The sequence below is a fragment of the Mandrillus leucophaeus genome, unplaced genomic scaffold (genome assembly GCF_000951045.1).
Source record: "Mandrillus leucophaeus isolate KB7577 unplaced genomic scaffold, Mleu.le_1.0 Scaffold684, whole genome shotgun sequence".
Taxonomy (NCBI): domain Eukaryota; kingdom Metazoa; phylum Chordata; class Mammalia; order Primates; family Cercopithecidae; genus Mandrillus; species Mandrillus leucophaeus.
In genome coordinates, this window is record NW_012107408.1 from 998,683 (window position 1) to 1,016,235 (window position 17,553).

Below are 17,553 nucleotides of genomic sequence, written 5' to 3' on the forward strand. Positions count from 1 at the left end.
ACTATAATCAAGTTAGCTTAAGCAGTGAGTGTTAGGAAGTGATTGAGAGATAAGGGAGACACAAGAGGAAAGAGCAGTTAGATAGTCATGTCTGCCCTGGTAAGCTCTTTGGTTTTGACTGTGAGAGAAATGGGAAATATTACATGCCAACTTGAGTTAATTTGATCATTTACATCTTTCAGGTTCTTTTGGGGAGCGGGATGCAGTAAAAGTAAGCTATTCCTCCCAACCTCAATACCATGTTAAAATAAAGAAAATCTTAGGCTAAATTCTTTCAAATTGACAGATATTTACTAAACAAACATTAATTAGCAAACAAGCATAAAAGACTGCATATGATGTCCCAAACTTTTTGTTCCTTAGGTAATCTGATTATATCCTGCCTAAAAGGTTTGCTCAGACAAAACGACATTCTCCAGGCAGTATTCTGTGCAGTTAGCCAGTAACCAAGAATGATCCTGCTCATTAATGGACACTGGGACCTTTCAATATAAAGCTTTGGGCTCCGTTCTTAAAAGTACAGGCTACAGGTCTTGCCAGATTCTTCTGTCCAGGTTGTGTAAGACTAGCAAGCGTCCTTAAAATATTTCAAGTAATCCAAGGTCTTGAATGCCATTAATTTCACCAATGAAAATTCATTTCTGATGTTGACGATGCTAAATCTCAAAGGCTCGGATATTGATTGAGATGGAAAGATGACAACCTTGTAATGAGAAGCCTATGGATGTGGGTTTCCTGGTGCTAGCAACCACACCTGAGGTACAAATTCCCCACTAGGTCAATAGAAATCACTTCAGGTGGTATAATTTAATCTAACATTCACATGCAAATAATGCTATCTTTGCTGGTGTCTTCTAAAGTCAATTACAACTGTGACAACAAGAAGCAGCGCTTCTCTACACTTTTACACAATAAGGCATATGTTAAAAATGATACAGCACTTTGAGGTAAATTCAGGAGGCTGACCCTGTGGGATGAAGGGCCAAGATCCTGGCACACATGTAGCCTGTACACTAGTGTGCTCCACACATGAAGTAAGATCTGGCAAGAGCAAATATTTGAACCCTTATTGATACTCTTTGTTATGGAAGGCCATCTACTGAGGATGCTCTAAACACTTTAGATGATAAGTTCCATTAGAGGACCTACAAAATCACTTTCAAAACTGAGATACTCAGATTTGCCAAGAATTATTCTTCTGTGGTAATGCTGCCTCGGCTGTGTTGTACAAGTTATTTGAGAGCAGAAAAATGGATTCATACCCTAGACCATACCACAGTGCTAACATGTCACTTACAAACAAATCACATTTATGAAGTGCTTGCTACATGCCAGAAACTGTTTTTCAGTACTTTTGATGTATTAGCTGACTTCTTTGTGAAAGTCCCAGGAAGTCTCACAGCTGGGGTCTTCAGCCAAGCTCCTAATCCAAGATCCGGACTCCAGAGACTGCTTTCACTCACGCTCACTGCCTCTTAAGCTGGTATAAAATAGATGTTCAGCTAAGTACCTGAGAAGGGCTTGGATGATGGCTGGCCCTTGAACTCAATTTGTGGTTCAGTTGTTTAGAATAGGTTGCTATTAAATCACTGGTTAATTTATATATGAATTACCAACTACATCCAACTGTCTCCCAAAAGGGTATATTTGACTGAAAAAGAAACAGTTGTAAAAATGCTGATGTACCAGTGCACTCCTAGCAGCTCAGAGCAAGTGACTTACTGATTAGGCTAGCAGTTTTTGCTTAACTTTAAATAGCTGCATAGCCCCTATGTCCCACACTGCATGAAGTGCGAAAGACAGCAATGTACCATTTTTGGAACCGGACTGACACAGCCTTTGAGAGCAGTTTGGGTTTTTGACAAAATAAAGAGGCAGTAGGCAAAACCTCAAATTAAAAAGGGGCTAAATAATAGTCATTACTATAATTCACTTTTTATTTAAACTGGGACTTTATTTCAAGTGTGGCTCAACTATTACATTAAATCATTAACTTGACTTAAAATTTTAATCAACATTTAGGGAAGGTAAGTTTCACACTGGAGTTGCTTTTTAATGAAGTCTGTTGGCAAATTTAGCAAAATATTCAAAAGACGGATTTAAAATGCAGTAAATACCTGTATTCATTAAAAAGCTGCATTCCTTCTACCCAGTGATCACATACCTCACACCCTGTGGATGGCAATAAACAAAAGGTCATAGGAATAAGGTCTAGACTTTTAGCAAGGGATGCTGGTGTGAAGGTATTTGATACTAACTAAAGCCACATCAAAAGAACATAAAATATATGTCTGTGAGTTGATTCGGAAGGAGAACAGGGCTTAAAATGGGAAGTCACCAACTTGGGAGGCTGAGGCAGGAGAATCACTTGAATCCGGAGGTAGAGGTTGTGGTGAGCCGAGATCGTGCCATTGCACCCCAGCCTGGGCAACAACAGTGAAACTCCATCTCAAAAAATAAAGGAAGTGAGGAGAGAGAACCCAACCTATATACTCAAACAGGAGAGATAAAGAAGAGATTTTTAAGCATGACCTGTATCATGGCAGGACAGGCTTCAGGTCCTGAAAGAACTCAATGCTAATGAGATTCAAATTCCTTTCCCTCATCAGATTCAGAGAAATTCTCAGACTTGCAGCAACTACAGCTCAATAACACGGTCATTTCTCTGGAGTGGGGCTCCATCTAGATGTAAAAACCATATTTCAGACTTTTATAATGACCTGTTTAAGGAATTGTTCTAATAAAAGGAAGGATATTGCTATCAAAAGAATAAGAGTAAAGTGAGAAGAAAGTCTGTGAATGCTGAAAATGGATTATTTTGGTCTATGATTGACTGTATTAAACTTTACTTGTCTGCAGAGACATAAAGTGGCAGATAAAGATGTGTGTGTGTGTGTGTGTGTGTGTATTTTTATATACAGAGTATAGGCAAGACACATACCAGAACCACAGATTATGAGGTTCTGTTTATTTAACAAGACAAACTTTTGTTATAAAAGCTTCATTTTCAAATACGGATTAAAGTTTTGTGTGTGTGTGTGTGTGTGTTTTTTAACGTTTTTCATTTTAAAAACTGAGTAAGGTTAAATTAATGTGCTGGGCATGGTGGCTCATGCCTGTAATCCCAGCACTTTGGAAAGCCGAGGCGGGCGGATCACCTGAGGTCAAGAGTTCAAGACCAGCCTGGACAACATGGTAAAATCCCATCTCTACTAAAAATACAAAAATTAGCCAGTCCTGGTGGCACATGCCTGTAATCCCAGCTACTCAGGAGGCTGAGGCACGAGAATTACTTGAACTCAGGAGGCAGAGGTTGTAGTGAGCCAACTGAGCTAGCCAGGTATCCTCAGGAATACATAAATTAAAAGGATTGTTTTCAGTTTTTCTGGGAATTTTTCAAGTCATATAAATTTTAAAAGTAACAACTTTTCTCTGCTAATTTTTATTAGCCTGGTGAATAAAACGTTTCTGGTCAGTGTACAAATTACTACCTGGCTTTTACTTCCTCCAAACTAGTTCTGATATGGTGCAATAATATATATCCCTGCAGAACCATCTCACAGGCATCATGTTATTCCTGCTACCTTTCTATGCCTGAGGGCCAGGAGGGCAGTTCAGCCCTCAAACGCAAGGAGAAGAGGAACGACGGGTCTCCTGGGGGTTCCCTAGAGGAGAATGGGGACCAGTTCCCTCCTGGGTTGGTCGGGCTTTGGATGGCAGCTCAGCTCCTTCTTCCTGACTAGACTGCCAAAGCCTTGTTTCCCATGGAATAACATCCACTTATTCCTGTGGAAATGGAGAAACAAGGAGCTTTTTCTTCTATGTGCTCAAAGGCTCAAGACAAAGAGGAATAAGTTTAAAGAAAAGAGTTTTAGAATTGGAAGAAGCTGGAATCAAGCTTCTCCATCCGGCTTGTGTCCTTGGAATCCATGAAGAAATTTAAAAATAGTATGTTTCTTCACCAAAGGGGAAGAGTTTAAATTTATCTGGACTCAATATATGAAGCTATATTTCAGCTGTATTAACTTATTAGCAGTCTTTTTGAAGAGTGATTTAGTTCTTACTGATATATTTTGTGTCAAAAGTACCTCTTTAATGTTAGCAGTAATGAAAAATCTACTAATTATTATTTAAAATTAACTTTAAGAAGATACCATTTTAGACTTGCGCATGTGCCTGCTCAATGTATATTTTCAACATCCCTTGAAACCTAGACTTTGTTCCCCATTCCCTCAGCAAAGCAGAGAGACCCATTTTTAACATATGGAAGCATTTTCACACTGCGAGTTATTCTGAGTGAAAAATATGTGATTTACAAACGCTGTCAAATTAAATATGTATTTCCAAATGGTATCAGGTTGACCAAGCACATCCTAGGACACATTCTGCAACTTTCTGAGCCCTTGGGCCTAAATAATGAAGTAGTGTAGAGAAAGAGCAAACAGTTCTTTCTGTCATTATCAATCCAGAAGTCCCACATTTGCTGCTAATAAGCATATTCAAGTAAAGATTACAAGTAACTTTGTCACAAAAGGACACAATAGTCTTATTTATAGACAAAGTAACACCTTCAAATTATGCAGAAATGGGTGTGCCCTGTCAAAAGTAACACATTCTTCTGAGTTATTGCTGCCAGTGTCCGAAAAGAAATACTTATATGGAGATTTTACATTGCTAGGATCACTATGCCATTTGCCTGCAGACATTCTTGATCAAATCTCTTTAGAGTCAGAATATGCACAAATAATGGCAAGAATAACAGAAGCATCTTGCAGTGTTTTATAGACGGCAAAATTGAAGTGCAGGAAGACTCATACAATATAGGATCATGTCCCAACCAGGTTTATACAGAACCATGGAAGGCAGGAAAGAGCCATTACAGCCCAGGCATGTCACCTTTCAGAAAAGAAGCTGTAAAATAGTCATTTAACTCACAATGGAAGCCAGGAAGGAAGCTAACTTAGCAAAGAAGATTTGGAGTCAGCTCTCATGTGTTATAGTCTCAGATATCTAAGAATTTTCTGTGTGACCTGAGACGACAGGTCCTGTAATTTTAGAGCCTTAGTTCTCTCATGAGCAAAAGGGTTCAATAACTAACTTCTTGAGGATCATATCATGTAATAACAGCACAGCTTACTGAGCATTTCTTACAAGGCAGGCACTGTGCTGAATGTTTTACATACATGACCTTGCTGAATCGTTACAACTCTGTAAGGGTAGGTCTAATGATCCCCATTTCACAGGTGAGAAAACCTGGGCTCTTGGGGTCAAATGATGTGCTCCAGCTCACACAGTAACTAGAAGAGACAAAATTTTAATCCAGTCTGTTTTTCTCCAAAGCTCAGGTTTTTAAAACCATACCTCTAGTTCCTAGTACTCATTCTTTTATTTACCAAATATTAATATATTTAAATATGTCTTATAAAGTATGGCACAAATGTAAATTTTTATATTACACCAGTGCATAAAAGAAGCATCCTTGGTGATCAGCCAGATCTAACTTGTCATAGTACTTCTTAAAGTCATATTCAGTTAAACATTTCAAAAGGCAAAAGAGTAAAGACTAGTCATGACAGGTATATGCATTTCATATAGTAGCTATTATCTTTAAGAAGAGAGAAAAAATAATAATTCAAAGATTAATATTCTGACACTAAAACAATAGTAAAATATAATGGAGCATGCTGTGACAGCCATTGAAAAAGATCTATTAAAAAACAAAGAAAGTCCTTATAAAACCATTCTAGTCCCTGATCACCCCCAAATAAATAGCTCACTGCACGTGATGATCATATCTTTGGGGATCAATTACAAAACATTTTCAAAATATACATACAAATTCAGTTTCTTCAGTCATCACTGTATTTGATTGATAGGGTGATTTGCCTGATGTTCTATATGAAACGATTTAATGAAAATTCTGTTTTTAGGACTCTGTGAACTTCTTCATAAAGACATTAATGAAGTAAACAACTTTAAAAAACGAGAATTTTTTTTTCAATTGAATTATTGCTGCTGCAGATCCCCAGTTTCTTAAATGCAAATGAAATTAAGTCACTGGCTATGGCCCACTACCACATGTGGCTGGATTATAAATGAAGCAGCACAGTTTGAAGTTACGTTTGGGGTGAGAAGTACATTCAACACAAGAGTTTTCAAGGGTTTGGTTCTACTTTCAGAAGGGTAGCAGGTCTGTGTTTGATACAACCTATGAGTCTTCTTGCCTCTTGTTCACATTATATATTTTCTTATCTCTATGTCTTGGTTTTTCAAAATTGTTCGGTGTCTAGATCTAGACCAATGTACAAATCAGTAGAGGAAACAGTTGAGAGTCTTTGGAACTTAAAATGAACGGTTTCCTTGAAGATTATCAGCATGAGAATCAGATGTATTCAGAAAATGAGATGGATTAGACAAAGCTCTGGGTAATAATGGTTGTAATCGGTCATATTGTCAGAGAGTTTTCTCATCTTCTCCAATTTCTTCTTGTGAAATGATTTCCATTCTGAAAATAACTGCTTTCTTTACCAGCTTGGTATTGATGAGAAAAGAGGAATAACTTTCCTTATTTTTTTTACATGTTGATTCTTTTTTCTCTAGTGTGTGTTTGTCATAAATGAATATAAACTAAGAAATGTTAGATTTCCTAGAGTTGGCAGTTTATAACTTCATTTCTGATAAAAACTTTAAAGCAGTTAAGAACAAGTACAGTTAAAATTGCAGTTAGATCAAAAGGGGTAAGGGTTTCTACTCTTTTACTTCATATACGCTGGTATAAAGATCTGAACACAAAATTGGTTACATCTTCAACAGGTATGATCAGGGCTGCAATCATTTCAGCAGGATACATTCATCTTGTGTCTCCAGTTGAGTTAGTGCTTTGTGAATCAGCCTGGAAACTTTCTGTATGAGTTGCCTCTCTTTTCCCCAGAGGCCTGGTTATTTTACCCTGAAATTGGTTCTCATCAAAAGAACCAGAGTGTCCCATTACAGTTAATAATGTCAGGCTGTGGCCCTACCACCTCCTTCTGTAAAGACAGACTTTTTAATCTTTTAGTAGATAGTTTATTGCTTATTTCATTAAAATTTTTTTTTTTTACAGATTTCCCCCACTTATGGCTAGAAGTAAGTAGAAACAAGTACAGAATGTCTCATGCTTGTGGTTCCTTTGTGAATTGGCACAGGTTCCTTCTTCTTCTGGGGCTACAATTTGCCCCTCCTGTAAACTATCTTAAAAGACTTCAATATAGGTTTGGTTTTTCGTTTGTTCTTTTTTAAAAAATCAAGATTGTGATTCAGACTTTCTGTATCTCCTCTTCCTTGGGTTCCATATAGAGATTGAGATCACCTGCTATGATTTGTCTATTTTTTTTCTACAGATAATGTCAGTTTTTACATTTGAAACTTCAGATGTTTCAAATTCTTCTTGAGGAATTTTAGAGCTATGGCAAATGTTTTTGATGTAGTTTATGCTTCCAGCTTAAATTTTTGCTTTGCAGCAATGAACATTTTAATCAATATTCAATCATCTCAACCACTGACATTTTCCAAAAAAATTTGTCCATGTAAAGAAGTTAGATCTTAGGCATATCATTAAAACAGAAAGCGAACTTTTGCATGTGAGAATAAATCATTAATTGCTTCAAGCAGAATATCCGAATGGCTAATTTTAATATCAATATCAGTATTGATATTTCAATATCCTTTACCACAGAGACTTCTTTGCAAGTACTTAGGGTAGCCCTTGACTTCATCTTACATTGAATTGTAGTAATTATAGTATATGGTTTGGATAGTAATTATTTTCACATTAATTGTGAGCATACTCAGAAGATTCCACAGGTTTAGTCATTACTAGTTAGTAGTCACTACTCTACTACTCTAACTAGTGACTACTAGAGTAGTCCAGGAATCTTTACTGCCATTTTCCTAAATTTGATCTCAGTTGACAGAAATCTGAATGTGCTCTAGAGGACTGCTTATCAATATTAGCGTGTCTACAAATCACCTGGGGATCTTATAAAATGTAGCTTCTGACTTAGTAGGGTAGGGTGGAGACTGAGATTCTGCATTTCTAATGAGCTCCCTGTCAATGCTGCTGGTTCGTCTGGACCACACTTGGAGGAGCAAGGATCTCCAAGACTATTTATGGGCCACATCTGAATTTGGAAACTTCCTGATATCAAAAAATAAAAAGAATAAAAAAGATAGGAGAGAAATGAGAAGCAAGCTAGGGGTAAGCATAAGGTAACGAGTGAAAAGAAAAAGAAAGACTTTTGGGGAAGAATGAGGCATTTCCCCCAGAGCTAACAGAGAGTATATGGTTTGGCTGTGTCCCCACCCAAATCTCCTCTTGAATTGTAGCTCCTATAAATCCCATGTGTTGTTCCCAGTGGGAAATTATTGAATCATGGGGACAGTTTCCTTCGTGAGTTGTTCTTGTGGTAGTGAATAAGCCTCATGAGATCTGGTGGTTTTATAAAGGGAAACCCCATTCGCTTGGCTCTCAATTCTCTCTTGTCTGCCTGCATGTAAGACGTGCTTCTCACCTTCCACCATGATTGTGAAGCCTCCCCAGCCACGTGGAACTGTGAGTCCATTTCTTTACAAATTATCCAGTCTTGGGTGTGTCTTTATCTACAGCATGAGAACAGACTAATATAGTGAGTCCATATCACATAAGACAGCAGAGAAGGAGGGAAGTGAATCTAACTTTTATTCAGTGTCTCCTATGCAGCCTGTATCCTGACATATTGCTACATGTTTATATATGAGTGGATAGATAGATGTCTACATCTGAATATATGGAGAGATGTATGCATACATGGAGGATGGATGAATAGACAGATACAGATAGATATTCTGCTTTGTTTCAAAAGCTTAGAGAAGTTGTAGGTGTTCTTGCATGCATATACTGCTTAAATCCTCATAATAGCTCATATATATACACACACACACACACACACACACACACACACATATATATATACACAGAGAGAGAGAGAGAGACAAAAAAGCTGAGGCTCAAGTCCTTTATTTAAAAACACAGCTCTAGGGCCATCTAACTTCCAAGCTCTAAAATCCATGCTTTGACAAGCCAGAGAACCAGACACGGTGAAGAATGATGAGAAGACAGGGACATAAGGAAAGTACTGGAGACTGGGGTGAGACAGTGCACAAGGAGCAGAAACTAGAGAAGAGAATGTGGAAGAGACATGTGGAAAGGTCCAGGAAGAAAGGGAGAAGAAAATGCAGGGACTGCCAGGGCTACAGTTCAAGTGGATAATTCCAGTCCTGGTAGCAATTAGAGCTGACCTATTTGGCAGTGCCTGCCCCTCTGCAGGGGTTTGTTGCCACTTTCTTTCCTGCCAAGATTGTTTACACAACCTTTTTTAGCCCTGGCTAGAGTAGCCTGGTTCTATCCAGCATGGAGAATTTGGTTTCTATTGCAGGAAGTCAGGGACCCCGAACGGAGGGACTGGCTGAAGCCATGGCAGAAGAACATAAATTGTGAAGATTTCATGGACACTTATCACTTCATCAACCCATACTCTTGTGATTTCCTATGCCTGTCTTTACTTTAATCTCTTAATCCTGTCATCTTCGTAAGCTGAGGATTAATGTCGCCTCAGGACCCTGTGATGATTGTGTTAACTGCACAAATTGTTGTAGAGCATGTGCATTTGAACAATATGAAATCTGGGCACCTTAAGAACAGGATAACAGCGATTTTCAGGGAACAAGGGAGATAACTTTAAAGTTTGACAGTCTGTGGGCTGGGCAGAACAGAGCCATATTTCTCTTATTACCAAAAACGGGTAAGATAAATATCACCTGGGGAAAATAATGCATTCCCAGAAGAGGCCTCTGAATGGCTGCTCTCGGGGTGTCTGTCTTATGCAGATGTAAATAGGGCTGAAACACGCCTTAGTCTCCTTCAGTGCCCCCAGGCTTGCTAGGATTAGGAAATTCCAACCTGGCAAATTCTAGTCAGACTGGTTCTCTGCTCTTGAACCTTGTTTATCAATGACAATGCATGCACAGCTGGACATGGAAGTTTATTAGTGATTCTAGTTTCACCCTGACCTTGTGATCTCACCCTGACCTCCTGCTTTGTGATCTTTCATCACCCTTGAAGCATGTGATCTCTGTGACCCACACCCTATTCATACATTCCCTCCCTTTTGACAATTGCTAATAAAAACTTGGTTTTACAGCTCAGGGAGCATCACAGAACCTGCCAATATGTGATGTCTCCCTCAGACACCCAGCTTTAAAATTTCTCTCTTTTGTACTCTTTCCCTTTATTTCTCAGACCAGCCAACACTTAGGGAAATAGAAAACAAACTACATGAAATATCAGGGGCTGAATTTCCCCCATAGGTTTCCACCTCTACTACACTACCAACTGGAAAGAAGAGGTGTACTGAAATCTAGGTCGGGGAAGCTGTGTAGCAGAAACTTGGGGACCTCTAGAAACTGCCTGTCCCCCATGCCCACTGGAGTACAATGGAACCAAAGGTACTCCATTCTCAGCAGCTTACTCTATCTTGACATTTTCTTTTGACTCAGTAGATCCTTTCAAATCCCCACCTCTGAGAGGATCCAGCAACAAAATCCTCCAGTTACTTTCCCAGTTGAAATAGGTTTATTTGTCAGAGACCAGGTGTCATTTAAAGATACGGAAATAAAAGGTAGGGACACCTTATAACCCACCCAAAATTGGGGGGTGGGGTATATAGTACATATCAAAATAGAAAAATAAAGTTTATTGTAAACATTGACTGTGATAGTATAATACTTTAAAATCCTGGAGGACAAAGCTATTAAATATATGCATAGTATTCAGTTGAATCCTTTTTTCCCCTATACATACCTATGATACAATTTAATTTTCAAATTAAGCACAGCAAGAAATTAAGAATGATAGTCTAGGACAATTTTAACAATATACTGTAATGTTATGTGAATGTTCTCTCAAAATGTCTGAACTGCAGTTGACCATGTGTAGCTAAAGCCACAGATAACAGCGACAACTGTACTGGATTTTCTTCCTAGTGAATTCCTGTCTACAGACTCAGATGAGTGTTTTGAGTAAAGGTGAAGGCCAAGGACTAAAGCAAATGTCTTTCAAAGGTTTAGATGGCATCATAAAAAGCAGATCTTCAGTTATTCTGTGGAAGTTTTGATTGCTTTCTGAACTCAGTGACTCCATCTTACTCACACCTTTATTTCCACATATTTTAATGTGAAGAACAGTTAAGTTCAAGAAGCAAGGTACTGTATGCTTGCTGGGCAGTATACTTCAATAAGAAGTCTATTTTTGGCAAGCAGCATGGGGCTTGTCTTCTACTTCTGGGAGTCTGACACTATGGTAGAAAAGGGATTATTTTTTAATTTAGTTTTTATATTTTCAAAGTTACACATATTCATGTGATTTAAGGAATCAAATGGTTTTATGAGGCTTTTCTGGAAAAACAGGAGACTCATCCTTGTCCCCTCCTTTGCTCTCCCTTTTCTTGATCCCCAGAGACAACTGTATCTAACTCTCACCACTGTTTCTTTCAGCATTAACCTCCATATCTCCACATATCACACTATTTCTTTATTTTTATGTTTAGGCTCCATTAGGCTGCAAAGTCAGTTACCACTTATCCTTCTGCCTCCCAGCTTCCAAAATTTTGTTGCTATTATTTCTCTTCATTTTTCCTTGTATTTGTGGTGGCTTCCTCTTCCTCCCCGACACAAAAAAAGCCTTATTATTTTGTGATTTCTGATTTAAGCAGGGAGTTGAAGTTCACGTGTATGGTCAATCAACTTTGACAAAGCTGAAAGTCCTGTTGTTTCATACTGATTTTTCCTTAGCATAGTGCTGGATTATGTCACATATCATACATTTAGGACTAATTTGTGCCAGTAGAGCCATATAGGATAATATATCAGTACGATGCATTGAAGTTAAATCAATGGTTTTGGAGGTAGGAGGCCTAGATTTAATTAAAGGTGTTGCCACTTACTAATGGTATGCATTTAGCGAGGCACTAAACCAAGCCTTAGTTTCCTCATCTGTAAGTGGCAGAAACCATATTTAATCCACAGAATGATTAAAATAATTAATTTAGACCAGATGATGGATAAAAGCACTTGGCCCACAATGTACCCTCCTTGTGGAGCAGAATTACAAGTGAACTGAGATTGAATTAATAGATAGTACTTCGTGTTCTTTCTTATAACAGGTACTCAATACAATATTTGTGAGGTGAATGAATGTCTTCTCTTAATGAAGTATTTCAGAAAAAAAAAACATTGAATATTGAGATTCATTAAATGCTACATGAATCTCAAAACAAGCAAAATAGCAAAATTAACCTTTACGTTTTAAAGTCTTTCTAATCCCCTCATTTTCTTTCATTGCCACAGAAGACTGTATTTTAAACTTTTAATTATTCCATTTCTCTTAAAAAAAAAAGTCATGGATGCACGATTTTAAAGAAAGAAAAGAGCAGCCTCATCAGCTCTTTTCTAGAACTTAGACTAGCCTCTTAGTTAGATTCCTCATTTCCTCTCCCTTAGTCCCTTCCCCCCAATACCCTTTCATCACCACGGAAGGGGTGATCTTTAAAAGAAAAAATTCTTATCAGAGCAAATCACTCCCCTGCTTAAAATCCCTCTTTGACATCCCATTTTTCTTGGAATAAAAACAGAACTCCCTGGCAGAATCTACAAAGCCTTGCAAAGCTCCAGCCTCATCTCCAGTCCTGTTTTGTAACCCTTGCCCACTGTTTTCTTAGGGTATCAGCTACACTGGTTCCTTTCATTATTGAAATGTGGCAAGCTCCAGCCTTCCTCAGAGACTTTCCTCTTGCTTTTCCCTCTGCTTGGAATGTCCTTCTTCAGTGTTTGCCTGGCTAACTTCTACTCATCCTACAAGTCTGCCTGAATATCACCTCTCCTGGAAACCTTACCCTGACCCCAAAAACTAAGATTCTCTTCTTGGTTACTTGTTGAGAGCCTGGTACTTCCCTTTTATAATGCTTACCCCAGTTGAACTTCAATAATTGTGTAATTAATTACTTAGTTCTGTTTCTCCTCCTCAGTGTAAGCTCTATAAAAGGCAGGGACTACATCTGTTTTCTTTACTGCTTTATCCAGGTTAAAGGAAAAAGTTTAGACAAATTAAATTTATTAGAGTTTAATTGAGCAAAGAACAATTTGCATATCAGGCAGCCCCCAAACCATAATGGGTTGAGAGAGACTCCAGTGCTGCCATGTGGTCAGAAAAAGGAAACAGAAAAAGGAAAGTGACCTGCAGAAAATGGAAGTGAGATACAGAAACAGCTGGATTGGTTACAGCTGGTTTTTGCTTTGCTTTATTTGAAGAGTTGGCCTCCTGTGATTGGCCGAAACTCAGCGATTGGTAGAGGAGTAAGTTCCAGTCTGTTTACACATCCAGTTCACTATGAACAAAGAAATCTTTAGGCAGAATTTATAAGGCGGTAGCTTTAGGCTAAACTTAATTTAACATCCACAATACCATGCAAAATGTCTTGTACATAGTCATTTCTCAATACATATTTGTTGAATAAAAGGATTAATGACTATAGTAGAAAGGAAAAAAGGCTACATTTTAAATATATAATTTTAAGGACCCTGTTTTTATTTTCAGATTCTCCTGCTGGGTTAGGTAAACGAATCTGCTGTAGACCCAATGGCTTGACAAATGCTTACTTTTGACTCAGTCTTTGAAGCTAAGAGAATTGTTTGGGAGAAGGGGAGAGAACCTAGGGGGAAGAAGTATGAAGGTTATCTCTTTGCTAACCAAGTTCTGGGCAGTGTCAAGAAGGGAAGGTGATTGTGCTGCCACTAATGCACCTTCAGTTAGACCATGTGTCCCTAGCTTCCAGCACAGTGCTTGCATAAAAAAGATGCTCAATAAATATGTGTTGAATTAATGGATAAAGGTGGCCTTTTTACTTCGCCATATGCCCACCAAGCTGCAAGTACGCTTTGTGACTTCCTCTTTAATGCTGCCATTGAAGATCACTTTTGCACGTTTTTAGCTGTATGTTTTGACAGAGGGAAAGTCAATATATTATTTGTGTAGGCTCAGATGAAGTCATGCTATTTAGGGATGATTGTCCTAAGCCCAGTTTGGAAGAGCCCCATTTATTATTCTAATTCGTAAATACTCCACTACACATTCACAAAAAGTATTTCTTTTCAAAATCTCTGCAAATCTCACTGCTTAAATCTAATGTAATTTCTGGAAAAGGAGCTCATTTTGAAAAACAACAAAGAATTGAGCTATAGTTTCATATGAATGGCAATGCCAAAATATTAGTGAAGATTTTCTGCTGGGGATCACTTGGCTCCAAGTGAAGACAGCATGGTAAGTGCTTGCATAAAAAAACTAAACAAGGCCAGGCGCGGTGGCTCATGCCTGTAATCCCAGCACTTTGGGAGGCTGAGGCGGATGGATCACCTGAGGTCAGGAGGTCGAGACCAGTGTGGCCAACATGGTGAAACCTCATCTCTACTAAAAATACAAAAAATTAGCTAGGTATAGTGACACATGCCTGTAATCCCAGCTACTCAGGAGGCTGAGGCAGGAGAATCGCTTCAATCTAGGAAGTGGAGGTTGTAGTGAGCCAAGATTGTGCCATTAGCCATTACACTACAGCCTGGGCAACAAGAGCAAGACTCCATCTCACACACACACACCAAAAAAACCAAAAAAAAAAAACAAAACAAAAAAAACAAAAAACACCCACTAAACAGTTTTATTTCACTGGACTGGGAAGAGGTATCCAAGTTCACATGGCTCTAGGAGATTCACAAAGCGTGTTTGCAGACTTTATGACATTCTTAAAAGATTGTGATGAAATGGGGAATCCCTTTCTGGCATTTAAACGCTGTATATGTCTAGTAGTTTCTTGAAATTTGTCAGCTAGAGCTTTATTTATTCAGCTCAGGGATAGCAAATTACCTCAGTGCATGCCAAGACAATACACTGCTAATGGCTGCTATAATGAGAAAAGTTCTGAGGTCTTACTTGGTCTCATCCAGAATGTGTTGTCATCACTTAGCAATGATAGCTGTGAGTTTTAGAATGGGGATTGGTGGAATGCCAGATATCCTTTCTTTAAGGCTTTTTTTGTTTGGTTTTGTTAAAATTTAAATCTAAAAGTCTCATTTAATCTTCACATAAACTCTATGAGGTAAGCACTGCTATAATCTCGATTTTTTTTTTCAGATGAGAAACTAAGGTAAAGATACATTGTTTCCCAAAGTATTTAGTCAATTAGTGATGGAACTTATATTTGAACACATGCTTATCCAAACTAACTCCAGAGCCCAGGCTCTTAACTGCCACATAATATTTCTTAAGAATTCTGAAGCATTCATATTTAAAGCTGTTAACACTTATGCATACCCTAGAATGAATTTCTCTCTATTGTCTTATCTAAAATAAGAAAATACAAAATATTAATAAGGCTGGCAAGGTTGAAGACAAACTTTACCTACTTTATAACACTGTGTAAGACTAATTTTTTATCTAAATATCAAAAACAAAGTTTGGTGTATGACTACTCTAGTGAAGGAAATATGAATTATTTCTGGATATTTTAAGATTGTAATGCAATGCATGTATATCATTTATACCTCCACATCTAACCTAAGTGGAAGTACTACTCCTAGATTAGATTTTTCACTCATTGAAACTTTTTATTCTTAAAGTAATGGTGTTAATCACCATGCCCTGATGAGATTCTAAAGGTACATAATTATATTTTGCTTTCCTTAAACACTTAAAGCATGTTCTTTTAAAGGGATTACCTATTTATGGAAAGATACTGCTATCATTTCCCCCAAGTGTTTATTTCTGTAATTAACTGTTAAATTATTTATAAATGTGCAATTTATAGTATCCACATAAAGTAGCTTGGCTTTTACCCAAATGCAGAGAAAACAAAAAACAAAAAAAAGTCTTCAAATATTTTTAGATGGTGTAAGAAATGTCAGAGCATGCTTTGATTTATTGCCTGTTTTCTTTTTTTTTTTCATAGAAAAATCTGTCATTGCTCAACCAATATTTGTTTTTGAAAAGGGAGAACATACTTTTAAGGTAAGATTGTCTATTCCTTTGTTTAATTTTACTTTGACAAAGATAATTATATTTCAGGAAGCTAGTTATCCTGAAAGATATCACTGCTGCTTAGGTTTATGCTGTTCTTTACCAGCAGAGTAGTGCCTCCAGATTATTGATATAGTCAGGATTTACAAACATCAGTTTGGCTGCAATGCGAAGCCAGAGACCTTGTCTTGGAGCTATGGATAACATACTGTTTCATTATAATAATATCTTTATTTGGAGTAACTTGAAAACGGGAGGAGCTGAAAGAGATTAGGAGGGCTATAGCTCCTCATATGAGTCCTCACCACTGACCTAGCCTAAAATCAGGTAAAAAAATAAATTCTAAACTACGATATTTGATTTTAAAGGGACCTTTTGAACTCTGCCTGTTTTTTTGGCATCATACTAAAATCATCCGTTTTGAAAGACCAACAGTAAGATTAGTTGCTGGGCGTGATGGCTTGCGCCTGTTATCCCTGCACACTGCTAGGTCACAGTGGGAGGACTGTTTGAAGCCTGTGGTTTGAGGTCAGCCTGATCAATAAAGCAATACCTCATCTCTACAAAAAAAAAATAAAAAGAAATTAGTCAGACATGGTGACATGTGCCTGTAGTAAGTCCTAGCTACTTGGGAGCCTGAGACTAGAGGATAGCTTGAGCCTAGGAGTTAGAGGTTGCAGTGAGCTATGATTGCACTGCAGGCACTGAAGCCTGGGTGACAGAACAAGACCCCATCTCTAAACAAACAAAAAGCCCCACTAGATTCTCACTTTACCTTATTTCTTGGTATTCATTCTTATCCATGCAGGTAATTTAACCTACTACCCACAAAAACACTAAACGTAAGAAACACTCAACCTCCAAGCCCTTGTTTAAAAAACATTCCTGGGCCCCACCCAAGAACAACCACTTCAGAATCTTGAGAATAGGTGCCTCAAAATCTACATTTTTAAACGAACTTTCACAAGTGAATCTGCAGTCATTAAACTATAAAACTACTGGACTAGACTTTTGGTTTTTCTTGACTATGTGCCTAACAAATGAAGGTGAACTGCTTTGTCCTGGCCAGGCTAATTAGCCCTGGCTTCTGAGAATTCTGTAAAGTGGCAGGGTGGAAATCTGATGTAGTAGGTTGGTGCAAAACTAATTGCGATTTTTGCCATTACTTTTAATTGCCAAAACTGCAGTAACTTTTGCACCAACATAATACAAAGGCAAATACTCAGCTCTCCTCAGTGGTTTTGTTTCCTTTCAGAGACCTGCAGAAGACACCCTGTATGAAGTAGCAGAACCAGGTAATGATTTTCATCCTGTATTCCAAAATCAATCTTCATACAAACAAAATTAGCAGACACAAGTATTTTGGCATGTGGCACAGACTGTGTGAAAGTTAATGTTTTTTCTTTTTTTTTTTTTTT

The 17,553-nt window shown here is 37.9% G+C and overlaps 1 protein-coding gene across 1 annotated transcript in view; it reads left to right on the plus strand.

Annotated features, from left to right (window-relative positions):
• Positions 1-17,553, plus strand: part of RANBP3L (RAN binding protein 3-like) — a 52,476-nt gene that overhangs the window by 13,847 nt on the left and 21,076 nt on the right. The window contains 2 exon segments of the mRNA XM_012002366.1: positions 16,068-16,126; positions 17,391-17,430. Coding sequence (XP_011857756.1) covers positions 16,068-16,126; positions 17,391-17,430 — 99 coding nt within the window.